At 58.5% G+C, this 22,791-nt stretch overlaps 1 protein-coding gene across 3 annotated transcripts in view; it reads right to left on the minus strand.

The window, feature by feature from the left end:
- Positions 1-917: 917 nt before the first annotated feature.
- Positions 918-22,791, minus strand: part of SORT1 (sortilin 1) — a 33,038-nt gene continuing 11,164 nt past the window's right edge. The window contains exons 3-22 of one of the 3 annotated variants that reach the window (XM_078874047.1): positions 20,778-20,848; positions 18,904-19,006; positions 16,807-16,971; positions 15,924-15,997; positions 14,236-14,288; positions 13,475-13,608; positions 13,045-13,128; positions 12,613-12,673; positions 12,103-12,258; positions 11,326-11,420; positions 10,172-10,277; positions 9,558-9,729; positions 8,974-9,167; positions 8,243-8,435; positions 7,092-7,208; positions 6,800-6,920; positions 5,385-5,485; positions 5,005-5,122; positions 3,468-4,055; positions 918-2,485 (exon numbers count right to left, since the gene is read on the minus strand). In XM_078874047.1, the coding sequence (XP_078730173.1) occupies positions 4,041-4,055; positions 5,005-5,122; positions 5,385-5,485; positions 6,800-6,920; positions 7,092-7,208; positions 8,243-8,435; positions 8,974-9,167; positions 9,558-9,729; positions 10,172-10,277; positions 11,326-11,420; positions 12,103-12,258; positions 12,613-12,673; positions 13,045-13,128; positions 13,475-13,608; positions 14,236-14,288; positions 15,924-15,997; positions 16,807-16,971; positions 18,904-19,006; positions 20,778-20,848 (2,133 nt within the window). In that variant the 3' untranslated portion in view covers positions 918-2,485; positions 3,468-4,040. Of the gene's footprint in view, positions 2,486-3,467; positions 4,056-5,004; positions 5,123-5,384; positions 5,489-6,799; positions 6,921-7,091; positions 7,209-8,242; positions 8,436-8,973; positions 9,168-9,557; positions 9,730-10,171; positions 10,278-11,325; positions 11,421-12,102; positions 12,259-12,612; positions 12,674-13,044; positions 13,129-13,474; positions 13,609-14,235; positions 14,289-15,923; positions 15,998-16,806; positions 16,972-18,903; positions 19,007-20,777; positions 20,849-22,791 lie in introns of all 3 variants that reach the window. The other 2 variants (XM_078874044.1, XM_078874043.1) reach the window with 2 other exon arrangements.

Consider the following 22,791-nt stretch of genomic DNA (forward strand, 5'->3'; position numbering starts at 1 on the left):
CGTTCCGGAAACGTGTTTGTAATCCAAAGCACTCGGACATCAGTTGTGATCACGTGACGCTCGGCAGACAAAGCGTGATCACGTACTGCTCGTATTGCGAGACCTCGCTCGTTTATCAAATTAATATTTATATAAAAAAAACAGCTCGTCTTGCAAAACACTCGCAGACCAAGTTACTCGCAATCCGAGGTTTTACTGGTATGTGGAAAGCTCGCGACGAACAGGCGGCAGTGGCGTGCAGGGTTGGCTCGGGCTACTCGGGTGTTCGAGGGACAGCGGAGAAACAACGACAACAATCCAGGAGGCGAGGGTCAGGATGGTGGTTACCGTGTCAACCAGTGACGCTGCTTCTCAGGAGCTACCCTCGGACACTGCGATTGCGATCTCTGCTGTGGGAGGGCGCGTCTCTCGTTCGAACGCCGATTGTGCCCGTCGCGAGCGAACTCGCAGGAGTCAAACACAACAACCGCGTGAGACGCCGAAGGATGAACGACTCCAGATGCTTGGGGACGAAGTGCACGATGACACTGATGAACAAATGAAATTCGTACACAGTAAACCGAGCACAGGCCTTTATAACCACAACCACATATATACAAATTAAATCATCGTTGAATTTACAAGGGAGATTTTACAGCATTTACTTTCTCAGATAAAATCCAAATTAAGTCTTAAGCAACAAACAACAGCAAGAGTGCAAAACAAAAAACGGTTACAACACACCAGATTCGGAGCGTGTCACGATCGCTCCCAGCCTTTAAATAGAGCTGCTGCAGCACATGCACCACCCACACCCACAGCGCCACCCACCCCACGGCGCCACCCATGTCCACAGCGCCACCCACAGCGCCACCCACACCCACAACGCCACCCACCCCACGGCGCCACCCACCCTCACGGCGCCACCCATCCCCACAGCGCCACCCACCCCACGGCGCCACCCACCCCCACGGCGCCACCCATCCCCACGGCGCCACCCACAGCGCCACCCACGCCCAGAGTGGGTGTTGGGCTCTAGGTCTGGGCCTGCATCACTGGGTCACAGGAGCGCATCGCTGCGACGCATTGCAGAGCCCCATGTGGGCAACTTGGGCCCCCTCCGAGCGGAGCATCAAGCCGAACGCAAGCAATGCCAAGTTGCGGCCCGCTGTTCGCGGCCTGCAGCGCTCGCGCGCCTCTTAGCGCCGGGCGCGAGCGGCATCTCGTCCCGCGGTGCGAGAGACCAACTCGAGCGGGGGGCGGCTGCTGCCACGTCGGCCGCGGGGCCGGGCGGGCCCCACACCGGCAACTCGTCCCGGTTCGGACAGCCGAAGAGCGAGCGGTTAAAAAAAGCGTGGACGTCAAACCCGGGGCTTAAATAAAAACGTGCGCAAACGCTTTCCCCACCTCGCGCCGACGCGCCGGAAGTCCAGCGGCCGCCGCGTGCCGAGGGGAAGCGCGCGGCTGTAAAATTGGGGGGGGGGGGGGGCGGCGAACCGGGGTTTGGCGATGGCACGGAAACACCGCTGCGGCGCAACGCCCACGGCTATCGGCTCGTGCACCGCGTGTGTGGTTTATTAAAAGAGAAAATGGGGGGGGGGGGGGGGGGAAGAGAGGGAAAAATCCACAAGAGGCTACCGTGCGACACGCGTCACGACGGAGGGGCAGGGGTTCGGCTGCTCCTGAGGGCCGGTGCGTAAAGCCCGGGTGTGCCGCTAAACCAAGACGGAGGCCAAAAACGGCGCGCGGCCGCGTGGGCGCGCGTCGGTGAAAACCGGTTAAATAAATAGGAGACGCCACTCGTTCCGCTGGGCAAGTGAAACTTCCGCCGTGCGCGTCGACGACACCCCACCGTCCACCCCAAAAATGTGCACTACCAGCAGATGCTGCTCAGCCGCACTGGCTGAGCAGCCTGTGAATAACAACGTTCACCCATTTAAATCCTTCCCCCACCGGGACAACCTCTCCCCGTCCTACTCAAAGAGAGAATGCCGTTTTCGTACCAAAGAAGAAAAAATAAAATCGACGCGCGAGTGGAGAACACAAACTCCGCAGCACAAATACGAGGAGCGGGAAGCCACTCGCTGTACTGCCCCACAACTCGTGGCAGTCGCCCAAAAATACGGGAGTGCCCAAAAACAAAACTTCAAGTTCCAAAATCCCCGCCGTGAGCCACACTTCCCGGTCGCTGGTTTGGAACGAGACAAAGACGCAGCGCGACGGGGAACCCGGCGGCACCACCGGAGCTCAACCCTTGTGACGTCCCAAACCCAGGGGAGGGCCGGTTGGCCGATTTGGTGCTGCAAAGGGAGGCTTGAAATCATCAAAATCAATAACCCAGAAAAGCCCACACCCAAGTCTGAAGGTTACTTTCCAGGAGGGTCCTTCGTTTGAGATTATTGGCCACCGCCAATGCCGTGGTGTTCGGCTTACGGGTTCGCGTCGGCTCAAATATGAACGCGCAGCGGCCCATCGTTCGCGTCACCGCACGCGTTGCCGCTCGCGCCTTGATCACGGCCGGGCCGGGAGATTCTCCGTGGCCAGGCAACGACCAGCCACAAGGCGGCGCTCGTGGCGATGAGCGTGCACGCGGCCCCTCGTGCACCCCACCGTCCTGCTCGCCACGGGGAACCCAGCGGCACCACCGCCGCTCAACCCGTGGCCGTGACGTCCCAAACCCAGCGGAGGGCCGGCACGATCAGGCGGTGAACGTGGCAGACGAGACGTGACGCACGCGCGAGGGCCTGGGAATGTGAGGAAGGGTCCTGGGAGTGTTTGGAGGGCCGGGGAGTGCTGGGGGCGGTGGGGGGGGGGGGCTTGGCTTAGCAGTGTAAGGACAGCCTGGGAGTATGAGGGGGGACCCTGGGAGTGTGGGGAGGGACTGCAGGAGCGAGGTCGCGGTGCAGGAGCGAGCGATACCAAGTCGCGGGGACGTGCGCTTGTCCCAGCCCTGGCTGCCGTGCTGCTGCGTGTCAACGGCGCCGTGCGTGGCTCCCTGGGCGACTCGCTCGGCGCCGGTCGGGGCAGCCGGACCGACCGGCCGCTACTCCTGCAGCTGCCGCCGCTGCTGCCGCCGCCGCGAGCGTGTGGCGGCCGCCGTAGCGCAGCGATTGCCGACGTCGCTGCACGAGTGCCCCCGGCCCGCGCCGTGCCAACGGGCCGGTGCCCGTGCCACGTCGCGGCCGGTACCCTTCGCCGGCTGCTCCGGTCACCGGGCAAACCCTCGTCACGCTGGGGAGTTTTCTAGGGCGTCACATGGAAACGTCGGGAAGTACCCTGCGCGTGTCCTAGCCGCTACTTTGCGCCCCACCAAAATACGAAAGAATATCCAGTGTTTCCGCTTTGCACGCGATTTGCACGTGGATGCCCGAGCTGAGCCGAGCCGAGCGGTCTCCGGCGCGACGCCGCTCGCTCGCGACCCCCCCCCCCCCCCCCCCCCCGTGCCGAGTGGACACGCGAGCGCTCGGCACGGGGGGGGGTCGTCACGCCGCAACGCGCGTCACCCGAGTGCCGGTCGCGATCAGCGTCAGCGGCAAGAGGTATCTATCTTCGATTGTCCTGAGCCTCCCCAAGATTAACTCGGCCTTAAATTAGTACCTGGTACGGTGAGTAAACATCAGCACTGGGGAGAGACAAAGGCGTGTGTGAGCGTGTGTGTGTGTGAGCGTGTGTGTGCGTGTGGTGCTGGTCACCCCACCTCTCACCATTGTGTATCCTGCCCTGAATAGGTGCGCACAAACAGAACTTGACAACTTGTCAAAGAGCTAATTAGACTATGAGGGTGACGTCTATTACGTGAGAGCGAGAGCGAGTGTTTGTGTGTGAGCGAGAATATTTGTGTGTGAGCGTGTGTGTGTGTGAGAGCGTGTGAGAACGTGTGTGTGAGAGCATAGGTGTGTGAGAACGAGCGTGTGTGTGTGAGAGCGAGCGTGTGTGTATCTGTGTGTGAGCGAGCGTGTGCGTGTGTGTGATTTGTCGGTCGTATCTGCAGCTCTGGAACCCGTTGGCAGGAGTGACAGAGCCTGGGCCCACCAAGCGACACCGACGCGTCCCACGCACCGCTACTCCAGTATTTCCTGCAGCGACGTTCAGACGCACACACACATACACGCACACACACATACACGCACACACACATACACACGCACACGCGCACACTCGTCATTCGTGGCACTGTGGAGAAAACAACTAAATACGCCGCCCCCCCCTTCCCCTGTCTGTCCCTCCACATCAAAAAAATGTATATTTTACACATCCCATCAGTAACACGGCCCTTCTGCTGGGAGTGCAACATTTCAGCGGCGCTGGTTCAAGTCTGGACCGGTTCCAGCATTCAGTGTCTTCATCAGCAGGAGTCGGCCTTGCTCGGAGCAACGCTCGAACCTGGATTGCAGTCGGAATCCCAGCAAACGGCAGCTCAGTGCTCTGACACCGCCATCACAAACCCCGTCAAACAAATCTGGACACTCGTTACTACGTTGGGTTCCCAGACGGAGTGATGCGATGGTCTCGGCCCGCGGTCCTCAAGGTCCCCGTGAGAGAACGAGAGCCTGGTGGTCCCCACGGTAAGAGAGCCTGGTGGTCCCCACGGTGACGAGAGCCTGGTGGTCCCCACGGTAACGAGTGTCTGGTGGTCCCCACGGTGACGAGAGCCTGGTGGTCCCCACGGTAATGAGAGCCTGGTGGTCCCCACGGTAACGAGAGCCTGGTGGTCCCCACGGTAACGAGAGCCTGGTGGTCCCCACGGTAACGAGAGCCTGGTGGTCCCCACGGTAACGAGTGTCTGGTGGTCCCCACGGTAACGAGAGCCTGGTGGTCCCCACGGTAACGAGAGCCTGGTGGTCCCCACGGTAACGAGAGCCTGGTGGTCCCCACGGTAACGAGAGCCTGGTGGTCCCCACGGTAACGAGAGCCTGGTGGTCCCCACGGTAACGAGAGCCCGGTGGTCCCCACGGTAACGAGAGCCCGGTGGTCCTCACGGTAACCAGAGCCCAGTGGTCCCCACGGTAATGAGCGAGAACCCACCTCGTCCGAGTCGTCGCGGTAGAGGCTCTTGGCGGCCACGTCGACGTTGAGCAGGTGCTCATCCTGCTCCGTCTCCTCCTCGTTCTGCTTCAACTCGGAGTACTTGAAGACGTACGGGCTGGGGGGTGGGGGGGTGGGGTCACGGGGGGTGGGGGGAGGCACAGGGCGAGGTCACACAGAGGTCACGACCTCACGCAGTCCAGCTCACCCGCAAATGGGATTTCCGCGTGGCAGCGACGACCGCCCCGTCCAGCGAAACGTTGCAAGGGCCCCTCCGCCTCCTAATACCGAGACTCGACGGGGCGCCAACGCGACAACGGAGGGGCCGCTCTCGACCCGGCGGATGCGGTCACGGCAACGACCGAGGCCGTCGCTCGTACCTGCGCTTGCACATTCTCCTCCAGAGCAGCAGGCCGGAGAGCAGCAGCACCAGCGAGAGGATCGTGGTCACCGCCAGCACGATGCCCGTGTGCGTGCTCATCTGCTGCGCGGTCGGAAGGGGGCGGCGGACAACGGAGGGCGACGCGACTTTAAAACGACGCCGGTGGCGGCGGAAATCCGCGCGGGAGAACGTCACCTGCACACGCCGCGACGGGGCTCCCCGGACTCAGGCGGAGCAGCAACGGCGTGACGAGCAGCGGCGTGGGTCGGAGTGAAAAGCGGAAAAAAACTAAAACACCACCGCCGTTCCAGCAGATACCCACACACCCGCGGCAGGGAGCGGTGGCATAGCGGTGAGCGCTGCGCTACGAACCCAGAGACCCGAGTTCGATTCCCGCTCACGGCCGCCACCAGTGACGATTATGTGAACCGGTCCTGGGCCTGCCCTCGCCTCAAGCGAGTACCCGGTGCGGTTTGTAAACATCGCCACTGGGGAGACAAAGGCAGCCAAGCGTGGTGTTGGCCACCCACCCCCTCGCGTGCCGTACAGGCCTTCGTAGGTGCTACTACTCGCTAACAGCGCTCGCCCCAACAGTCGTTACAGGCTACACGGGGGAATTACTCTTTGGATCTTTTGGTAAAGTCACGCAGATAGAAAATAAATTAAATAATAGAGTACGATGTTTCGATTGCAACACAAACAATCGTCATCAGGTAGAACTCAATTTGAGAGAGAGACAAAACACAGACACGGAGACACACAGACAGACACACAAGCAGAGAGAGACTGCACAGAGACACACAGAGAGAGACACACAACATAGACACACAGAGAGAGACACACAACACAGAGACACACAGACAGATACACAAGCAGAGTGAGACTGCAATGAGGTTCCAATGGTGTAAATGCTTACCCCGAGCTCTCATACTCTAGTGGTGCATTGTCTTTGAGTTGTGCGCCTTTTGGCGTCATCTGGTCCAACCCATGTGAGACTAGGCTTTAAGGAAAGCTGTCTTGGGTGTGGACCAATCAACTTCAAGGACAGTGCATATATTATCAGATTTATGTTTTTTGTTTGCATTATGGCTGCAGGTATTGTGGTCTATGCAAACATGACTCCTTGTAAAAAAAGGTGTAAGTTTTGTTGCCAGATAGAAGGGTAAAAAACCAATTATCATATTTTTTACTGGCAAATGAGGTTCCAATGGTGTAAAAACAAAATTTAGCAAATATTTTGGAAATGTAATGCAATGCAACACAGAGAGTCGGCTAATACACAGTTAACGCATAGCCCGGTTGATTACGATCTCCAAAGATTGCTAAAATTGGAAGTGTGAAATTTCACAAACAGAGACACACACAGAGAGAGTTGTGTGTAAATGGGGGGATCGTCGTCTTTGCGGCGCTCACGGCGGTCGTGGGTGCGACCAGCGTCCGGAGCAGCGAGTAGGTGCACGTCTTGTTGATGGTGATGAGCTGGCGCGTGTGCTCCACTCCGCCCACGCACCGGTCCCCCGGGATCTTGCGGAACCTGTGCACCGGGGGTGGTGGTGGGGGGTGGTGGGGGGTGGCGGGGGGTGGTGGGGGGCGGGGAGACGGTGACAATGACGCCGATGGCCGCGACCGCGAGCGAAGCCTCCTGCGTCTCGCGTCTCTGCGTCTCGTGCCTCTGCGTCCCTTTAAGCGAACCCTGGGCCCTCACCCCTGAGTCTTGATCTCCTCCACCTCTCCCGACAGGCAGATGTGGGGCAGCGTGCGGTCCGCCTTGTCCTCCGCCACGCAGTCGTCCTTCCCGTCGGGGCGGTAGAAGCCGTAGTCACTGGGGAGGAGGAGCAAGCGGCAGAGGTGAGAGGTGAAACCCAACAACAGCAAGCCCCGTGAGATCTCCACATGAGGCCGCACTTCCTCCCCTGTACTTGGCTGCCCGTCGGATGATCCCGAGGTGACATCGTCTTCCGAACGATGCGTTCATCCCGTTGTTCGGGATCACCTCCGGCAAGACGGCGCTGCACAGCGACACGGCGACCGCCCCTGTGGCCGGAGGGCGCCCGCTGTCCCATCGCACTCCCCGTCCAAAAGACGTCTCTCCCCATTCTCATGCGGCGCGCCTCCCCAATCACCGTCCGGCGAACGGCCGTTGACCGCGGAGCGTTCTCACCACGACGCGAGCTTCTCAACCCTCCCGGTGATGCCGCCGCCAACCGCCACGGCCCATTCCGTGGGCGGCCACCGATTACGGGTGACGGGCCACGCGGGGGGACGGTGCGGTCGGCGCCACGCCCTGCCACCTTTGTCTCCGCCGTGGCGATGTCGACGCACGGCACCAGGTACTCGTCTAAGGCGACCTAGGGGAGGCCCCGGCACCACTCCACGCGTATTCCAGCGGTGGTGGCCGTGACCGCAAATCGAACTTGGTTCGCCGGAATCGCAACGCGGCGCACGAATGACTGCGCCTACCGCTCCCCACGCGCGTGGTGGCGTGGGGAGCGGTGCATCACCGCCGGGGAGACAAAGGCAGCACCAGCGCCAGCATGGCCTTCATCGGTGCTCATTACAGCACTTGACCCGGCAAACTGTGGAAGGCTATATAAGGGGCTCTTTTGACTTTGGTCCATCTGCTGGCAGTCGGAGGCCGGCGAGTGAAGTTGTTGATGGACTCGCAGAGCGACCGCGACCGCGTGCCACCGTGGCAGCCGCCACCTTCGTCGGCGCCGCGCGACCACCACCGGCACTCATTCTGCGCGGCCAGCCGGCGACCGAGTCGGCCGGGGAGGTGTGGGCCGGGTACCCGAGCGCACGAGGCACGGTCCTGAACGTCGCCCGTAACCCCCCCCCTCCCCCGCACGCACGCACCACATGTAATCGTCGGAGGTGCAGGGGCAGGCGACGGAGCTGGCGGCGGTGACCTCGTAGTCGCGTCCGTTGCGGCACAGCGAGGCCTTGCGCAGGCGTAGGAAGGTCTCGTGCAGGCCCAGCACGCAGCCGTCCCACGCGTCCCCCGGCGCCCGCTCGTGGGCCTTCCACTGCAGGTAGTCGCTGTCCTCGCCTGCGCCGCTCGGGGGTACGGGCGGGCGGGGTGGGGGGGGGAGACACGCTGCCACTCACGCACGCGGGACAAAGATCCCCCGCGTAGCCCCGACACGCTTGTGTATCGGCAAGCGCTGTCAAGCGAGCGCCTACGAAGGTCCGGCACGGCACGCGGCGGGGCGGGATGCCAGCACTGCGCCCGGCCGCCTTTGCGTCGCGTCAAGGTACTCATTTGAGTCGACCTCGGGGAGGCCCAGGCCCAGAATAAATATTCGCAGGAAGCGAACCTGGGGTCACCGGGTTCACGGCTAACCGCTACACACAATGTTCCCCCGCTGAATGGTGCGACCCCCGCTCGCCCGCACCCCTCGCGCGCGTGGGCACGGCCCCACGGCCCCACGGCCCCACGGCCCCACGGCCCCACGGCCCCACGGCCCCACGGCCCCACGGCCCCACGGCGGCTTCGTGTCGGAAGTGCGGGTGGGGGGGTGGGGTGGGGGTGGGTGGGGTGGGGGGGGGGTGGGGTGGGGGTGGGTGGGGTGGGGGGGGCTCCTCACAGTCGCGGGAGAGCAGCTCCTGGAAATCGATGGTGACGACGACCCAGACGTGCTCCGCGTAGCCCAACATGCGGTAGCCCCAGACGCTCACGTTCATCGACTTGGCGCCCGGCTCGGAGGCCAGGCCCGACACCACCATCTTCTGCCCGGTGAACGTGTACTCGTACCAGGTCTGGCCCTCGTCCGTCGAGAACCTGGCGGGCGCCACCACCGCCGCCGCCGCCGCCACCGCGTCACCAAAGCCAAAGATCCCCACACCTTATTGTAGCCTCAGCAGAGTTTTGGGGGCAAGTGCTGCTAGCGAGCGACACCTATGAAAGCCGGCACGGCACGCGAGGTGGTGGCCAGCTACGCAGCCTTTGTCACCTTAGTGGCGATGTTTACGCATCGCACCAGGTACTCATTTGAGGCCGAGTAGAGCCTCCTGAAGGCCCAAGAACCGGTTCAAATAATCGTCACCGTCGGCTGCGAGCGGTGGCCGGGTTCGTAGTGCAGCGCACTAACCTACTGAACCGCCTGTTAAGAGCTTCATAGCTCATTGGATTCCTCAAGTGGGTGCGCGAGCGAGGGGCTGTGCGGCGTACTTGATGGTGTCCTGCATGAGCACCGCGCCGGACGGCACGGCGACGAGCAGCCCGCCGGAGTCGAGCACCGCGTAGTGGTGGGGGCCCTCCAGCACCTGGGCCCACGTGTAGCCACCGTCGTCCGACACGTACACGTCCACGTCCTCCACCGCCATGGCGTCCGCCACCGTGCCTGCGCGTCACGGCAGGCATCGGCGCGGTTGGCTACGTACGGTGCGAAAGAAGTTCCACGTACGCACGCTGCGCCGTGCGCGCAACGTACGTATGTGTGGCGCCGCCAGCCCGACCCTCCGTCGCGCTGCATGGCGCCCGCCTCGCCCCCGGCCTCGCCGAGGCTCCAGCCCGGTTGGCCGCCGCACGAGGTTAGCGCGCGTTGCTGCCGCGTCAATTTTTTTGTTTGGGGTGACGTCACGTACATGATCTGCCCAAAATTTGTGTTGTACAGTCACACACACCCACTCTTGTAGTCGCACACGCACGCACGCTCGTACACCGCCACGCACGCTCGTAGTCACACACCCACGCACGCTCGTACACCGCCACGCACGCTCGTAGTCACACACCCACGCACGCTCGTACACACCCACGCACGCACGCGCTCCGCGGGGACGTACCGTGTGCTATGACGATGCCGACCGCGTTGGGCTCGCTGAGCGGCACCTGCAGCACCGTGCTGTCCAGACTCATCGCGTAGTTGCCCAGGATGTGCAGACTGCACTGCTGGCAGAACGCACGCACGCACGCAAAGATCCCCCGTGTAGCCTTAACAGCCTGGCGGGGCGAGTGCTGGAAGCGGGTTGGAGCTACGGAGGAGGCCGGCAGGGCGCGCGAGGGGATATCGCGACGAGCGTCGTCGACGAAGTTGTAAAGTTGACGTCGCGTCGTGAGAGCGGTGTCACGGCACCCGGGCCCCGCTCCCCACGGAGAGGCCCCCGGCGCAGCGGCACGGAGCCGGCAGCAGAAGCGGCAGTGGTGGTAGTGGTGACGGTGGTGGTGGTGACGGTGGTGACGGTGGCGACGGTGGTGATGGCGGTGACTGTGGTGGTGGCGGTGGTGGTGCTGACGGTGGTGGTCGTGACGGTGGTGGTGATGGTAGTGGTGGCAGTGGTGGCAGTGGTGACGATGGTGGTGGTGGTGGTGACGGTGGTGGCAGTTGTGATGGTGGTCGTGACGGTAGTGGTGGTGATGGTGGTGACGGTGGTGACGGTGGTGGTGGTGGTGGTAGTGACTGTGGTGGTAGTGACGGTGGTGGTGATGGCGGTGGTGACGGTGGTGGCAGTGGTGACGATGATGGCAGTGGTGGTGGTGACGGTGGTGGCAGTGGTGACGGTCGTGGCAGTGGTGATGGTGGCAGTGGTGATGGTGGTGGCGGTGACGATGGTGGTGATGGTGGTGGTGACGGTGGTGGCAGTGGTGACGATGGTGGCAGTGGTGATGGTGGTGGTGATGGTAATGGTGGTGGTGACGGTGGTGGTGACGGTGGTGGTGATGGTGACGGTGGTGGCAGTGGTGATGGTGGTGATGGTGATGGTGGTGGTGACGGTGGTGACGGTGGTGGTGGTGACGGTGGTGGTGGTGGCAGTGGTGACGGTGGTGATGGTGACGGTGGTGGTGGTGACGGTGGTGGTGATGGTGACGGTGGTGGCAGTGGTGATGGTGGTGATGGTGGTGATGGTGATGGTGGTGACGGTGGTGGTGATGGTGACGGTGGTGGCAGTGGTGGTGGTGGTGACGGTGGTGACGGTGGTGGTGGTGACGGTGGTGGCACCTGCGAGCCCGAAGCGCAGCGGGAGGAGACGGGCTTCTCGATCGGGCGCCACTCCCCGCCGCGGTCGAACGAGATGAGCGAGCGCACCGTGCCGTCTGTCGGAGCAACACGGAGCGGACGTCACGGGCGCGGCGGCGGCAGCGGCTGGCGAGCGGCAACCCGCGCTGGGTTCCCTCCACTCAGTTGACGGCTCAAGAGCCAACGGTACAAATCCCACTGTGCCCCGGCGCGGCCGGCCCGTTCGTAGCCACAGCGGCACTCGTTCGATTGACCCTGGAAGGATTAAGGGCTGAGCGGAGCCCTGAGGCGTAACTGAATGAAGTAGCGCTCACTCCCGCCACGACGTGGCAGGCACGGAGGAGGAGGGTGGGTGTGGGGGAGGAGGTGGGGCGCACGCAACACACGGGTGGGTTCGACGCGCTTCCGCGTCGGTTTGCACACTCGTGCAACCGTCACCCACAATCCTTTTGGATTTTTTCCTAACTTAAGTTGACGAGGAATGGTTCTTCAAAAGCAACTTTGTTACCGGAAATTACATATAACGTCCATTCATCTTTCTGCGCCGTTTTCAAATTCTTCCGTAACGAGGTTGCTTTTGCACCGATTTCTATTCGCTTCACCACCGCTCTTGATGTTTTTTTACGCGATCGCTTTCGTCAACGCGGTGACCCGGGGCTACGGTCGCCCTCCCAAACTCGAGAGCGGCTATCCCGCCCTCGGCCAACTCCCCGACGGTCCGAGGCAGAATATCGGCGTTGGGTGAGAGGCGACCCGCACCGTCGTTGATCTGGCTGGTGAGCAGCACGCCCCTGAGCGAGGTGACGTTGGTGAAGTCCGTCACGACGCCCTGGTTGCTGTAGAGGTGGCGCTGCAGCGACACGGAGAACACCAGGCCGCGGTCGTCCGAGGCGTAGAGCGTCCCGTGGCCCGAGTCTGCGGGCAGACGCGCGGCCGGGGTTAGCGTTGCCGGAGCCCTCGCCAAAACATTAGAAACATTCCAAGGGCACCCCCAGTGGCAGCTGTCCCTGTGTGGCACAAAGCAACTCGGCAACTGACCTGCAAAAGGGCATTAGTCCGCCCGCAGGGGTGGCAATGATTGCTATGGGTGTATAAAATCCCAATTGAGTAATTTTCAGGTAAAATGTGGACGCTGATGCTGGCACACAATGGCCTACTCATTTTGATTGACGGTCAGGGGATCTCTGATGCCCACCGAGTGAAGCAGATGGCGTGGAGCATTTGTGTTACGGTCAGTGGGGGGGAAACGATGTAACCGGGCAGACAGACCTCCAGGCCCATCCACGTGCATGAAGATCATGTCCTGGGTCGCAGCCAGGATCGAGTAGAACTGCGAATCAACATTGAAAGAGCACGGCACGCACGCACACCTCGTTACATAGACATACACGGAAATATGCACGAGACGATGATCCCCCTGACAGAACGTCGGGGGCTGTTGCGAGTAGCATCTGTGAGGAGGTGGGTGGCTAGCACCACGCACCAAACACCCAGTTGAGGCCGTGTCAACCTACAGGAGGGGCCAGGGCCGGTTCAGATAATCGTCACTGGCGTCGGCCATCAACGGGAATCGAACTCGGGTCTCTGCCGGGGATCCTGGCGCAGCGCGGTTAAACTGGGGCGACACCGCTCCACACACACACACGCACGCCATCGTGCCCACCGCCCCTCTCACGCGTCACCGCCGCTCAGCCACGTTACCTGGTCCTCTTTGACGGGCGGCACCTGGGCGATGTTCCAGCTGTTGCCCTGGTCCGACGACACGTGGACCACACGTGTCATGTTCTACGCGGACACAGGGAAGGTGCGGGCGGCGGGGGTCACGCGATGGGCCAGAGACATCGTGCGTCGGGTGAGTCGTGCGCGTTTCTTGCGAGCGGCGAACGAGTGGGCGGGCGTCATGGTGCAAGAAAGGCCATTGCTCAAAGCGTCACCGTCACATGTATATTACACATTTCAGTTCAAGGCCACGGTATCATTGACGGATGTCCGTTCAAGGCCATTACGAGCCAAGAGCCAACGCCGTCACGGCGGGGGGTTTGCGGATCGCGCCCGAGATCACCGCGGCCGCGCCGTAGCGTCGACGACGACACGCGGAGAGGGGGCGGGCGCGCGGCGGTGCCGAGCTCACCGCCGAGAACACGATGGAGGCGTAGAGGAAGGGCCCCCCCAGGCCGAAGGAGTAGACGTTCTGGGCGACAATCGTGAACGTCAGGCCCAGGTCCGTGGATCTCTTCATCAGGAACTTGCCGAGCGGAGGACGAACTGCTCCCACGGACGACAGACGGAGTTCAGCGCCGACTCGCCCGGCCTCGCGCGCCGCCCCCGGCAAAGCCGTCGCGTGCCGGGCGTCAGGGCCCAAGTTTCGATTGAAATTACCCGCAAATTACACGAGTTTGTGACTGCGTATATAGCAATCGTCACGCTCTACCACGAAAACGCGACAGGACCCTCCTGAAAAAAAGAGTCGTGAGACTAGGCAGACGCTTTCCTCGGTAAACCAGCGTACCGAGAATAATAATAATAGAACCCCGCCTTGTGTGTCCACACAGAGGCTATGTCAACACTGGGTCACCATCAGCATCATCCACTGTGCCCTAAACAAACCGTCTGCAGCTGCCCTTGCTGTCCCTAGGTTAATATTAACACACAGATTAGATACGCACACTCCTTGCTGCTTGAAACTCAAATCTGTAAATGATGAGAAAAACCCACAACAGATAAAATTCGCTAACACGGCCCCACGTTCGGATCTCCTGAAGCGGTGGTCTGGGCAAGGCCGAGGGCGTCCATAACACGCAATGCTGCACACCTCTGCGTGCTCTTGCGTGCATTTAAATTGAAAGCAACAATGAGTTGTTCTGAGTGTACTCTCTGCACCAGGCAACTTACAGACGTCACTCATGAGCGGGTATGTGGTGATAAACAGCGTCCCATTGCTTGACCTGCGGATGACAGCAAGAGGCAGGGTAGTGACTCGCTCGCACACACACACACGCACACACACACGTAAGAACGCGGCCTTGGCGCTGTTCAGGCGACGAGGCCCTGGATGCGTGAAGGTTGGCACGAACGCGGGGCAGCACTCGTCCTTGCGGTCTGAGCCAGCGGTGGAAATTCCACGTTCACATGCTGAGAACGCAACGCTATGTCGGATGACCACGATTGGTTTCCACGCACAGTGGGTCTCAATTTATCGACCCCCGTGGCGACGACGATGGGTTTAGTCGCGTGCTCTAACCCGAGCACTGCGTCGCCGGAGAGTGCATGCACTACGTGGGAGAGGTGTGCGTGCTTTTATGCAGATGCCGACTTCAATAGCTCAGCAGTTCGCGACATGGTCAGGGCTATCGTCAGTGACCAGTGAGATCAGAACCGGTCCCAGGTGCCCACTTCACCAGACCGGCGTGGTGAAGTAAGCTACGACTACCCCACACTGACCGGCGTGGTGAAGTAATCTACGACTACCCCACACTGACCGACGTGGTGGAGTAAGCTACGACTACCCCACACTGACCAGCGTGGTGGAGTAAGCTACGACTACCCCACACTGACCGGCGTGGTGGAGTAAGCTACGACTACCCCACACTGACCGGCGTGGTGGAGTAAGCTACGACTACCCCGCACTGACCGGCGTGGTGGAGTAAGCTACGACTACCCCACACTGACCGGCGTGGTGGAGTAAGCTACGACTACCCCACACTGACCGGCGTGGTGGAGTAAGCTACGACTACCCCACACTGACCGACGTGGTGGAGTAAGCTACGACTACCCCACACTGACCGGCGTGGTGGAGTAAGCTACGACTACCCCGCACTGACCGGCGTGGTGGAGTAAGCTACGACTACCCCGCACTGACCGGCGTGGTGGAGTAAGCTACGACTACCCCCCACTGACCGGCGTGGTGGAGTAAGCTACGACTACCCCACACTGACCGACGTGGTGGAGTAAGCTACGACTACCCCACACTGACCGGCGTGGTGGAGTAAGCTACGACTACCCCACACTGACCGGCGTGGTGGAGTAAGCTACGACTACCCCACACTGACCGGCGTGGTGAAGTAAGCTACGACTACCCCACACTGACCGACGTGGTGGAGTAAGCTACGACTACCCCACACTGACCGGCGTGGTGAAGTAAGCTACGACTACCCCACACTGACCGGCGTGGTGGAGTAAGCTACGACTACCCCACACTGACCGGCGTGGTGAAGTAAGCTACGACTACCCCACACTGACCGACGTGGTGGAGTAAGCTACGACTACCCCACACTGACCGGCGTGGTGAAGTAAGCTACGACTACCCCACACTGACCGGCGTGGTGGAGTAAGCTACGACTACCCCGCACTGACCGACGTGGTGGAGTAAGCTACAACTACCACGCACGACCTACACTGGGTGTGAGGAAGCCCTTAATCCACTAGTGGTTACAAAAGCTCAAAAGTGTGTTTTATTAACATATCAATCATTGCACCCCAACCCACTGTGACATTAAACCGGCTGGCTTAGGGCGGCGAGGCCGAAGGAGCGGCGCGTGGGGGCGGCTGTGAGCGCGTGTGACCGCGAGTGGCAGGCTCACCATTTGTACATGAAGACAAACTGGTGGAGTAGGCGCCACGATTTCCCAAAGTCCGTGGTGATGAACAGGGAGGACTGCGGCGGGAACACGGTCACAAGTCAGCGCTGTGCCTGCCATGACGTCGGAGGTAACCGCGGCGGCCACCTGTGTTGCTTCATTTAACGCCAGGTGCAACATCTGGGTTAACGGAGTCGCGGTCGGCTCTGCAACTCGGAGGAACTTTGCTCAAAACGGCGTTCAACAAAGTTGCTGTTGCACCGGCAAGACGCGCTCCGCTGTTTGAATCCCTGTGGCGGCGTGCGAACGTTCGTGAACTCCGGTCATCCTCGCAGCGGCGGCTTTTGGCTAACCATCGAACGAAGACGGCAGTCACCGCATCGCGCGCTTTCAGGTGCGCTTCTGCGGACATCTGGAACGCTCTTCCTGCCGATGTTAGGCAGCCGCTGGGGCCATGCACCTTTAAATCTTAGATTCAAAACTAATTTCTTTAGAACGGCTTTCTGCGCTTAGCGTTGTTGTCATTCCCCCGCACCTCCGACGAGCACGGTTGGACACGTACGGTGCGAAAGAAGTTCAACTAAATTTTCGTCTTTCCGACAGACCTGTTCTTCACCTGAGGATGGCTGCTTGCGTTGTGGCCGAAACGCCGTGAGAATTATTTTATTATGTTTTATTGTTATTATTTTAATATTTCCCTTCTACGTGACGACTTTACCGAAAGAACCAAGAAGAAGTTCAACTAACACACACATACGTACGGACAACGCGAGGCCCGCAACTTTGCGCGAGCACCGAGAGCTTCCTCGCTTAACCGGCGCCCCTGAACGCGACTCCGGCACCGAGAGGTGGGCAAGGCCGCTCGGCTAGAGCTGTGGGCACCTACATCAGCTACGACGTGGGCGAGCAGAACGTCGGGCAGTGTCGGGTGGAACTGCATCTGTGCCAGCGGCTGGAAGGGCAGCGTGTGCGAGACGAAGCTCCTTCCTCCGTCCTTGGAGCCCACGAAGAACCAAACCATTGGCATCATGGTCGACGACAGGATCACCACCTGTCTCCCGCACGCACAGGATAGCAAGTCCAGCACACACACAACACACACACACAGCACACACACAACACACACAACACACACACACAACACACACAACACACACACAGGGTAGCAAGTCCAGCATAAAACACACACAACATAGCACAGCACACACAGCACATACACACACACAGCACATACACACAGTACACACAGCACAACACACACACAGCACACACACAACACACATAGCACATACACACACAGCACACACACACCACACATAGCACATACACACACACAGCACACACACACACACAACACATACACACACACAGCACACACACACACACAACACATACACAACACACACACACACAGCACGCACAGGATAACAAGTCCAGCACACAACACACACAACATAGCACAGCACACACAACACACACACAGCACACACACAACTCACACACAGCACATACACACCACAGCATAGAACATACACAACACACACACAACACACACACAGCACACACAACACATACACAGCACACACACACACAGCACACACACACAACACATACACAGCACACACACACACAGCACAGCGCACACACAACTCACACACAGCACATACACACCACAGCATAGAACATACACAACACACACACAGCACATACACAACACAGCATAGAACATACACAGAACATACACAGCACACACACAGCACACACACACACACAGCATAGCGCATGCACAACACACACACACAGCGCATACACAAAACACACACAGTTGAACACGTAGGCTTTCGCAACCAATATCATCCATAAGAGGTTTTTGGGTTAGATCGTGTAAATATATAAATTTGTCGCTAAAACCCGCCACCACCCACAACATTTGTTATGTTGGGCAAACAGGATGAATGATCAGCACGAGACTAAAAGAACATCAGATAAATATAAAATTCTCGCAAATGCAACTGTCAGCAGTAGCAGAAGACGCGTGCCAACAAGGACACTCAATTGATTTCGATAATGTTGAAGTTTTGTGCAAAACGAGCTACTACTGGCCAAGACTAATTAGAGAATCTATTGAAAGAAATCAAAATAACTTTAACCGTTCGGATAGCTACCGCCTTAGTGCTGCGTGGAAGCGAATCATCAAATAATACATTATTTAAATGCATGCCTACGAAGGGCAGCGTACTTGGTCGGGCTATTTTAACAAACACAATAGACAGCAAGGACAAGTTCAAAGGGCTCGCATAATGCACATGCATAATGTACGTTGCCTCAGTAATCCCCCCCCCCCACATTGTGCAGGAGCACAGAAGGGTGATCACCCCATCTACGCCTCTAGATAAAGAACGAAACAGGTGGACTTCTCCACAAATCTGGCTGTCGCCTGATGAAGCTGGTTGTAATTACTGGCGAAATGTCGTACTCAGATTGTAAATGTTGTGGCTTGGCTCTCCAACACACCGGTGTGCTGTAGTAGTACACTACACTATACACTACACTATACACTACACTATACACTACACTATACACTACTATACCATTACACTACTATACACTACACTACTATACACTACACTACTATACACTACACTACTATACACTACACTACTATACTACTATATACTACACTATACACTACACTACTATATACCACACTATACACTACACTACACACTAGTGCTGTACTAGTGACGAATTGGCCACGTTCTGTTTACGTGACAACCCTTACTAGTTGGCTGTGTCGGGTGGTGGCGGGTTTAACGACACATTTATATGCATTTACGTGATCTAACCCAAAAACCTCTATTATGAACACGCACACAGCATATAATACACACACAGCATATAATACACACACAGCATATAATACACACACAGCATATAATACACACACAGCACACACGTGCGTGCGTGCGTGCGTGCGTGTTACCCGGTTTGCGTTGCCCGGGTCGACCAGGATTCCAAGTTCACTCTCCACGTTGTTGCCTGAAATCAGGTTCGTGATGTCTGTGAAGTTCTTTCCGTAGTTCTCACTGCAACGAAACGCTCGGCGTCAAACTCCGGGGTGATCTTTGCGCATCCGCTCTCTGCCACCACACTCGTGGGGGCGTAACGAAACGATGCGGCCGCCCAGGGGCAGGTCTACGGAGGCGGTGGTCGCGTTTTCAAATGTGTTTGGAGCCGAGTCAATCGCCCCAACGTGTCGGTCCGCTGCTCTGCAGTGGCCATCGACACTACGCACTGGTGGGGGGGGTTTCACCGCACCGGGGGGGGGTTTCACCGCACCGGGGGAGGTTTCACCGCACCGGGGGGGGGGGGCAGAGTGAACGTGAGTTCACACCGTCACGAGCGCCGTCTCGGTAACTGAAATGCCCGTGAACGAACTCCCCCGGAACCCGCGAACGAATCGCCAACCACCTCGACATTTCAAGAGAACTACCTCGTCTACGTGAAAGGCAACTCTCTCTGCCCGTGCAACCAGCACCACAGATCAGCTCTGCTGACGAGACACCGCAAAGTCGAAACCGGTGCAGGGTTTGCGTGCCTTGAAACGATGCTGCTAAACCGATGTTGCTGAAATGATGCACTTCCAGAAGGCCGTGCGGCTGATGGGCTGCGTAAGGACTTTTATTTCTAGATTTGAAGCTTTCGTGACTGCAAGGATTCATACTCTTAGTTATTTCGGTAAAGTCACGTAGGTAAAAAATGAAATTAAAATTAATAAAAATTAAATAATAAAAATCACGACGTTTCTCCGTCATCATTATACTATTTTCATTAATTTTAATTTCATTTTTTACCTACGTGACTTTACCGAAAAAACTAAGAGTAAGTACTTTTATATCTTAAGCGGAGAGACGGATGTGCGAAGGAAACACGCCGCCTGCTTATTTACTTTGTTATTGATATTCTCCACGAGGACGTGAATGATTATTTTGGAGTTGTGCACAGTTAAGTCAGCGCTCACCAGGTTCACGCCGCAGTGTGCCGACCACTACTCCCCGGCTCCACCGTGTTCAAGCGAACGTGAATTAGGCCGAGGAATCGCCCAGGCGGAAACAGTGGCGGCAGCAGCAGCTGCAGCATGACTGAGCTGTGACTGTAGCCACGTGGTGTGAGCTGGTGTGCATTGGCTGCTGTTGCTGCTGCTGCCTTCACAGACACTCATGCTGATGACAAAATAAGTTCGCAGACAATTCTACTCCTGCACGTGTCTATCCCTTACGCGTAAAACATTTTTCAGTTTTGTTTTGTACTCATCCGTCGCACGGACTCCTGGAAAGGCATAATTCAGCAGCATCTAATTGCACTTCATAACCAGCCTCTTAATTAGCAAGCGAGACTCCTAATGAGTCTCCAATTTGCAAGTGAGACTCTTACCAAATCTCTCATTAGCAAGCACGACTACTAATTAGCCTCTCATTAGCGAGCGAGTAGGCCACTGTGGTGGCTGCGTCATGGTCCAAATTTGCCAAATTGAAAAAAATCACGACGCAAATGACTCACTTGGGGCGACGCGCTCACAGCGGCAGGCACTGCACCACGCTGGCAGACCAGAGCCCGCTTGCAGACCAGGTGCCGAGTCATTTTGTGCCACGCAGGGACAGCTACCCCTGGGGGATGCCCGTGGAATGTGCGCGAGTAGGGATGTGAAGGCGCTGCGAGTTTGCCGAGGCAGTTCAGCGTGCGCCGTGTGAACGCAAATATCGTTGTTAGATAATTGCTGTAATAATTATTGTTCTTGTTATTATCCCTAGGCTTTGTGCGAGCAGACTGCACCGGCGCGCCGACGCAAATCCTCACCTCCTGTAGAGACTAAAGTCCCCGGGCCCATTCAACACAGAAAAGTCAAGGGTGGTCAACACCAACACAACCTGAGTGTGGCAATGGAGAACACAAACGAAACGCACATGCAGCAGCAGCAGCAGAGACAAGCACACAAGGGTATATGAGTCCACACGTGAATATGACAACCATGAGCCAAGCAAATGTTACTCGTGGGATGAGGGCACATGCGTGAGGGGACATGCGTGACGGGACAAGTGCGGCCTACGGAGCCTGTTGTCGGCTGAGACGTCACGTGACGCGCCAAACACCAATTGCTGATCCAATATTAGAAAGAAGTTTTGCAGGCTGGCTAGCTGGCGTGCAAGTCACGTGCGTGGCGATGACATCACCGTGCATGATGATGCCACGCCTCCCACCCTTCGCAAATTCATGGCCAGTGCGAGTCTTGTAACAATAATCATTTCACGAGCGGAGGTGGCGATCCGCTGCGTTTTCCTGCGCCTAGAGGAGCATGCGGCGGCGCTCATCTTTACCGGTGACCTCGAGCCAGTGTTGGAAATTCCACATTCCTATGGCAAAGGGCCAGTGTCAGTAGACTTATTTTTTTTATAGAATCACCATCATAAAAAGATTGAACAACAGCAAGAACAAGTTATTTTTTCCTAATTAACAAAAGTTTATGTGTAGCACCCAACTCGATGTGAAAATACAGAACAGTTTCAGGAGGGGAGGGTCAGGGTCAGGGGCGGGGGGGATATTGGGAGGGGAGGGAGATGAGGGGAGTGAGGAAGATCTGAGGACATCACTTGTAAGGACAACCCCTGGCTGCTACAATCAGTATCTGAATCTAAGGGTGGCTTGTGATGGGTAGGGGTGAGGGGGTAGAAGAAACGGAGACTCCATCTCTCGAGGTCACAGTTCTCGCGAGCGTCCCACAGCATCGCCGGTGGCTCTCGGGCGACCACACCCGATGCTTTATCGAGCGAGGCACCGACCGCGGCTGCTTGACGGCACTCCAGGCGGACGCCACAAGTGCCCCCTCGACTCCGAGAGTAACGCCTGGGAGGACCTCTGCCCAAGAGGCGCGCGGTCGGCGAGGAGAGACAAGGCGCGCGCCATTTGAACTCGCCGACGCGCTCAGACGCCAACGCTCGTGGGGTCGCGCCGACTGGCGGAGGCCACCGTGGCCACGACGCCAAGAAAGACTGGGCCCGGATATCGCTCGGCATCGGTTGGCTGGGCGTTGAAAAGTTTAGGGAAATCTGTTGGCTTCTATATCAATCCATGGGCAGTCGCCCCTTGAGCAGGAGTCAAACTGGTGACCTCGTGCAGGCAGCAACAGCATCAACAGCCTGTCACAACCAATGTTGATGCCTTCACTTCCTTCCTTCTGCTAGAATTCCCAGCTGTTGCACAGACGATGCTGGCCTTCACAGTGTTCAACCATCTGGCTTCAGCTCTTCCCCTAGTCATGTGGTCGACACATCCTACAACAACAAGGCCCGCTCTCACAGTCTCGCCATCATTACCACCGTCTGGCACGAGGTCTTCCCCTCAGTGGCTGAGCTCTGGGCACCTCTCCCTATGCCGGTCTCGTTACCCTGCCCCCCCCCCTCCACCCTGCGCACGTGTCCGACCCCTCCTGGTTAAAGCCAATTACGTCTACGACACAACTCTGCAGAGTTCCTGCCACTTTTACGGGTGCACAGTGGGGCCTACCATCCACACGGACCTATGATCAGCGCGGGCCCACGATCCGCACTGGCCTACGATCTGCACGGGCCTACGATCGATCCGCACTGGCCTACGATCTCCACGAGGCCTACGATCGATCCGCACTGGCCTACGATCTCCACGAGGCCTACAATCCGCCAAGGGCCTACTGGACCTACAATCTGCACGGGACCTACGATCCGCACGGACCTACGATCCGCACGGGACCTACGATCCACACGGACCTACGATCCGCACGGGACCTACGATCCGCACGGGACCTACGATCCGCACGGACCTACGATCCGCACGGGAC

Source organism: Lampetra fluviatilis, chromosome 38, assembly GCF_964198595.1.
Source record: "Lampetra fluviatilis chromosome 38, kcLamFluv1.1, whole genome shotgun sequence".
Lineage (NCBI taxonomy): Eukaryota > Metazoa > Chordata > Hyperoartia > Petromyzontiformes > Petromyzontidae > Lampetra > Lampetra fluviatilis.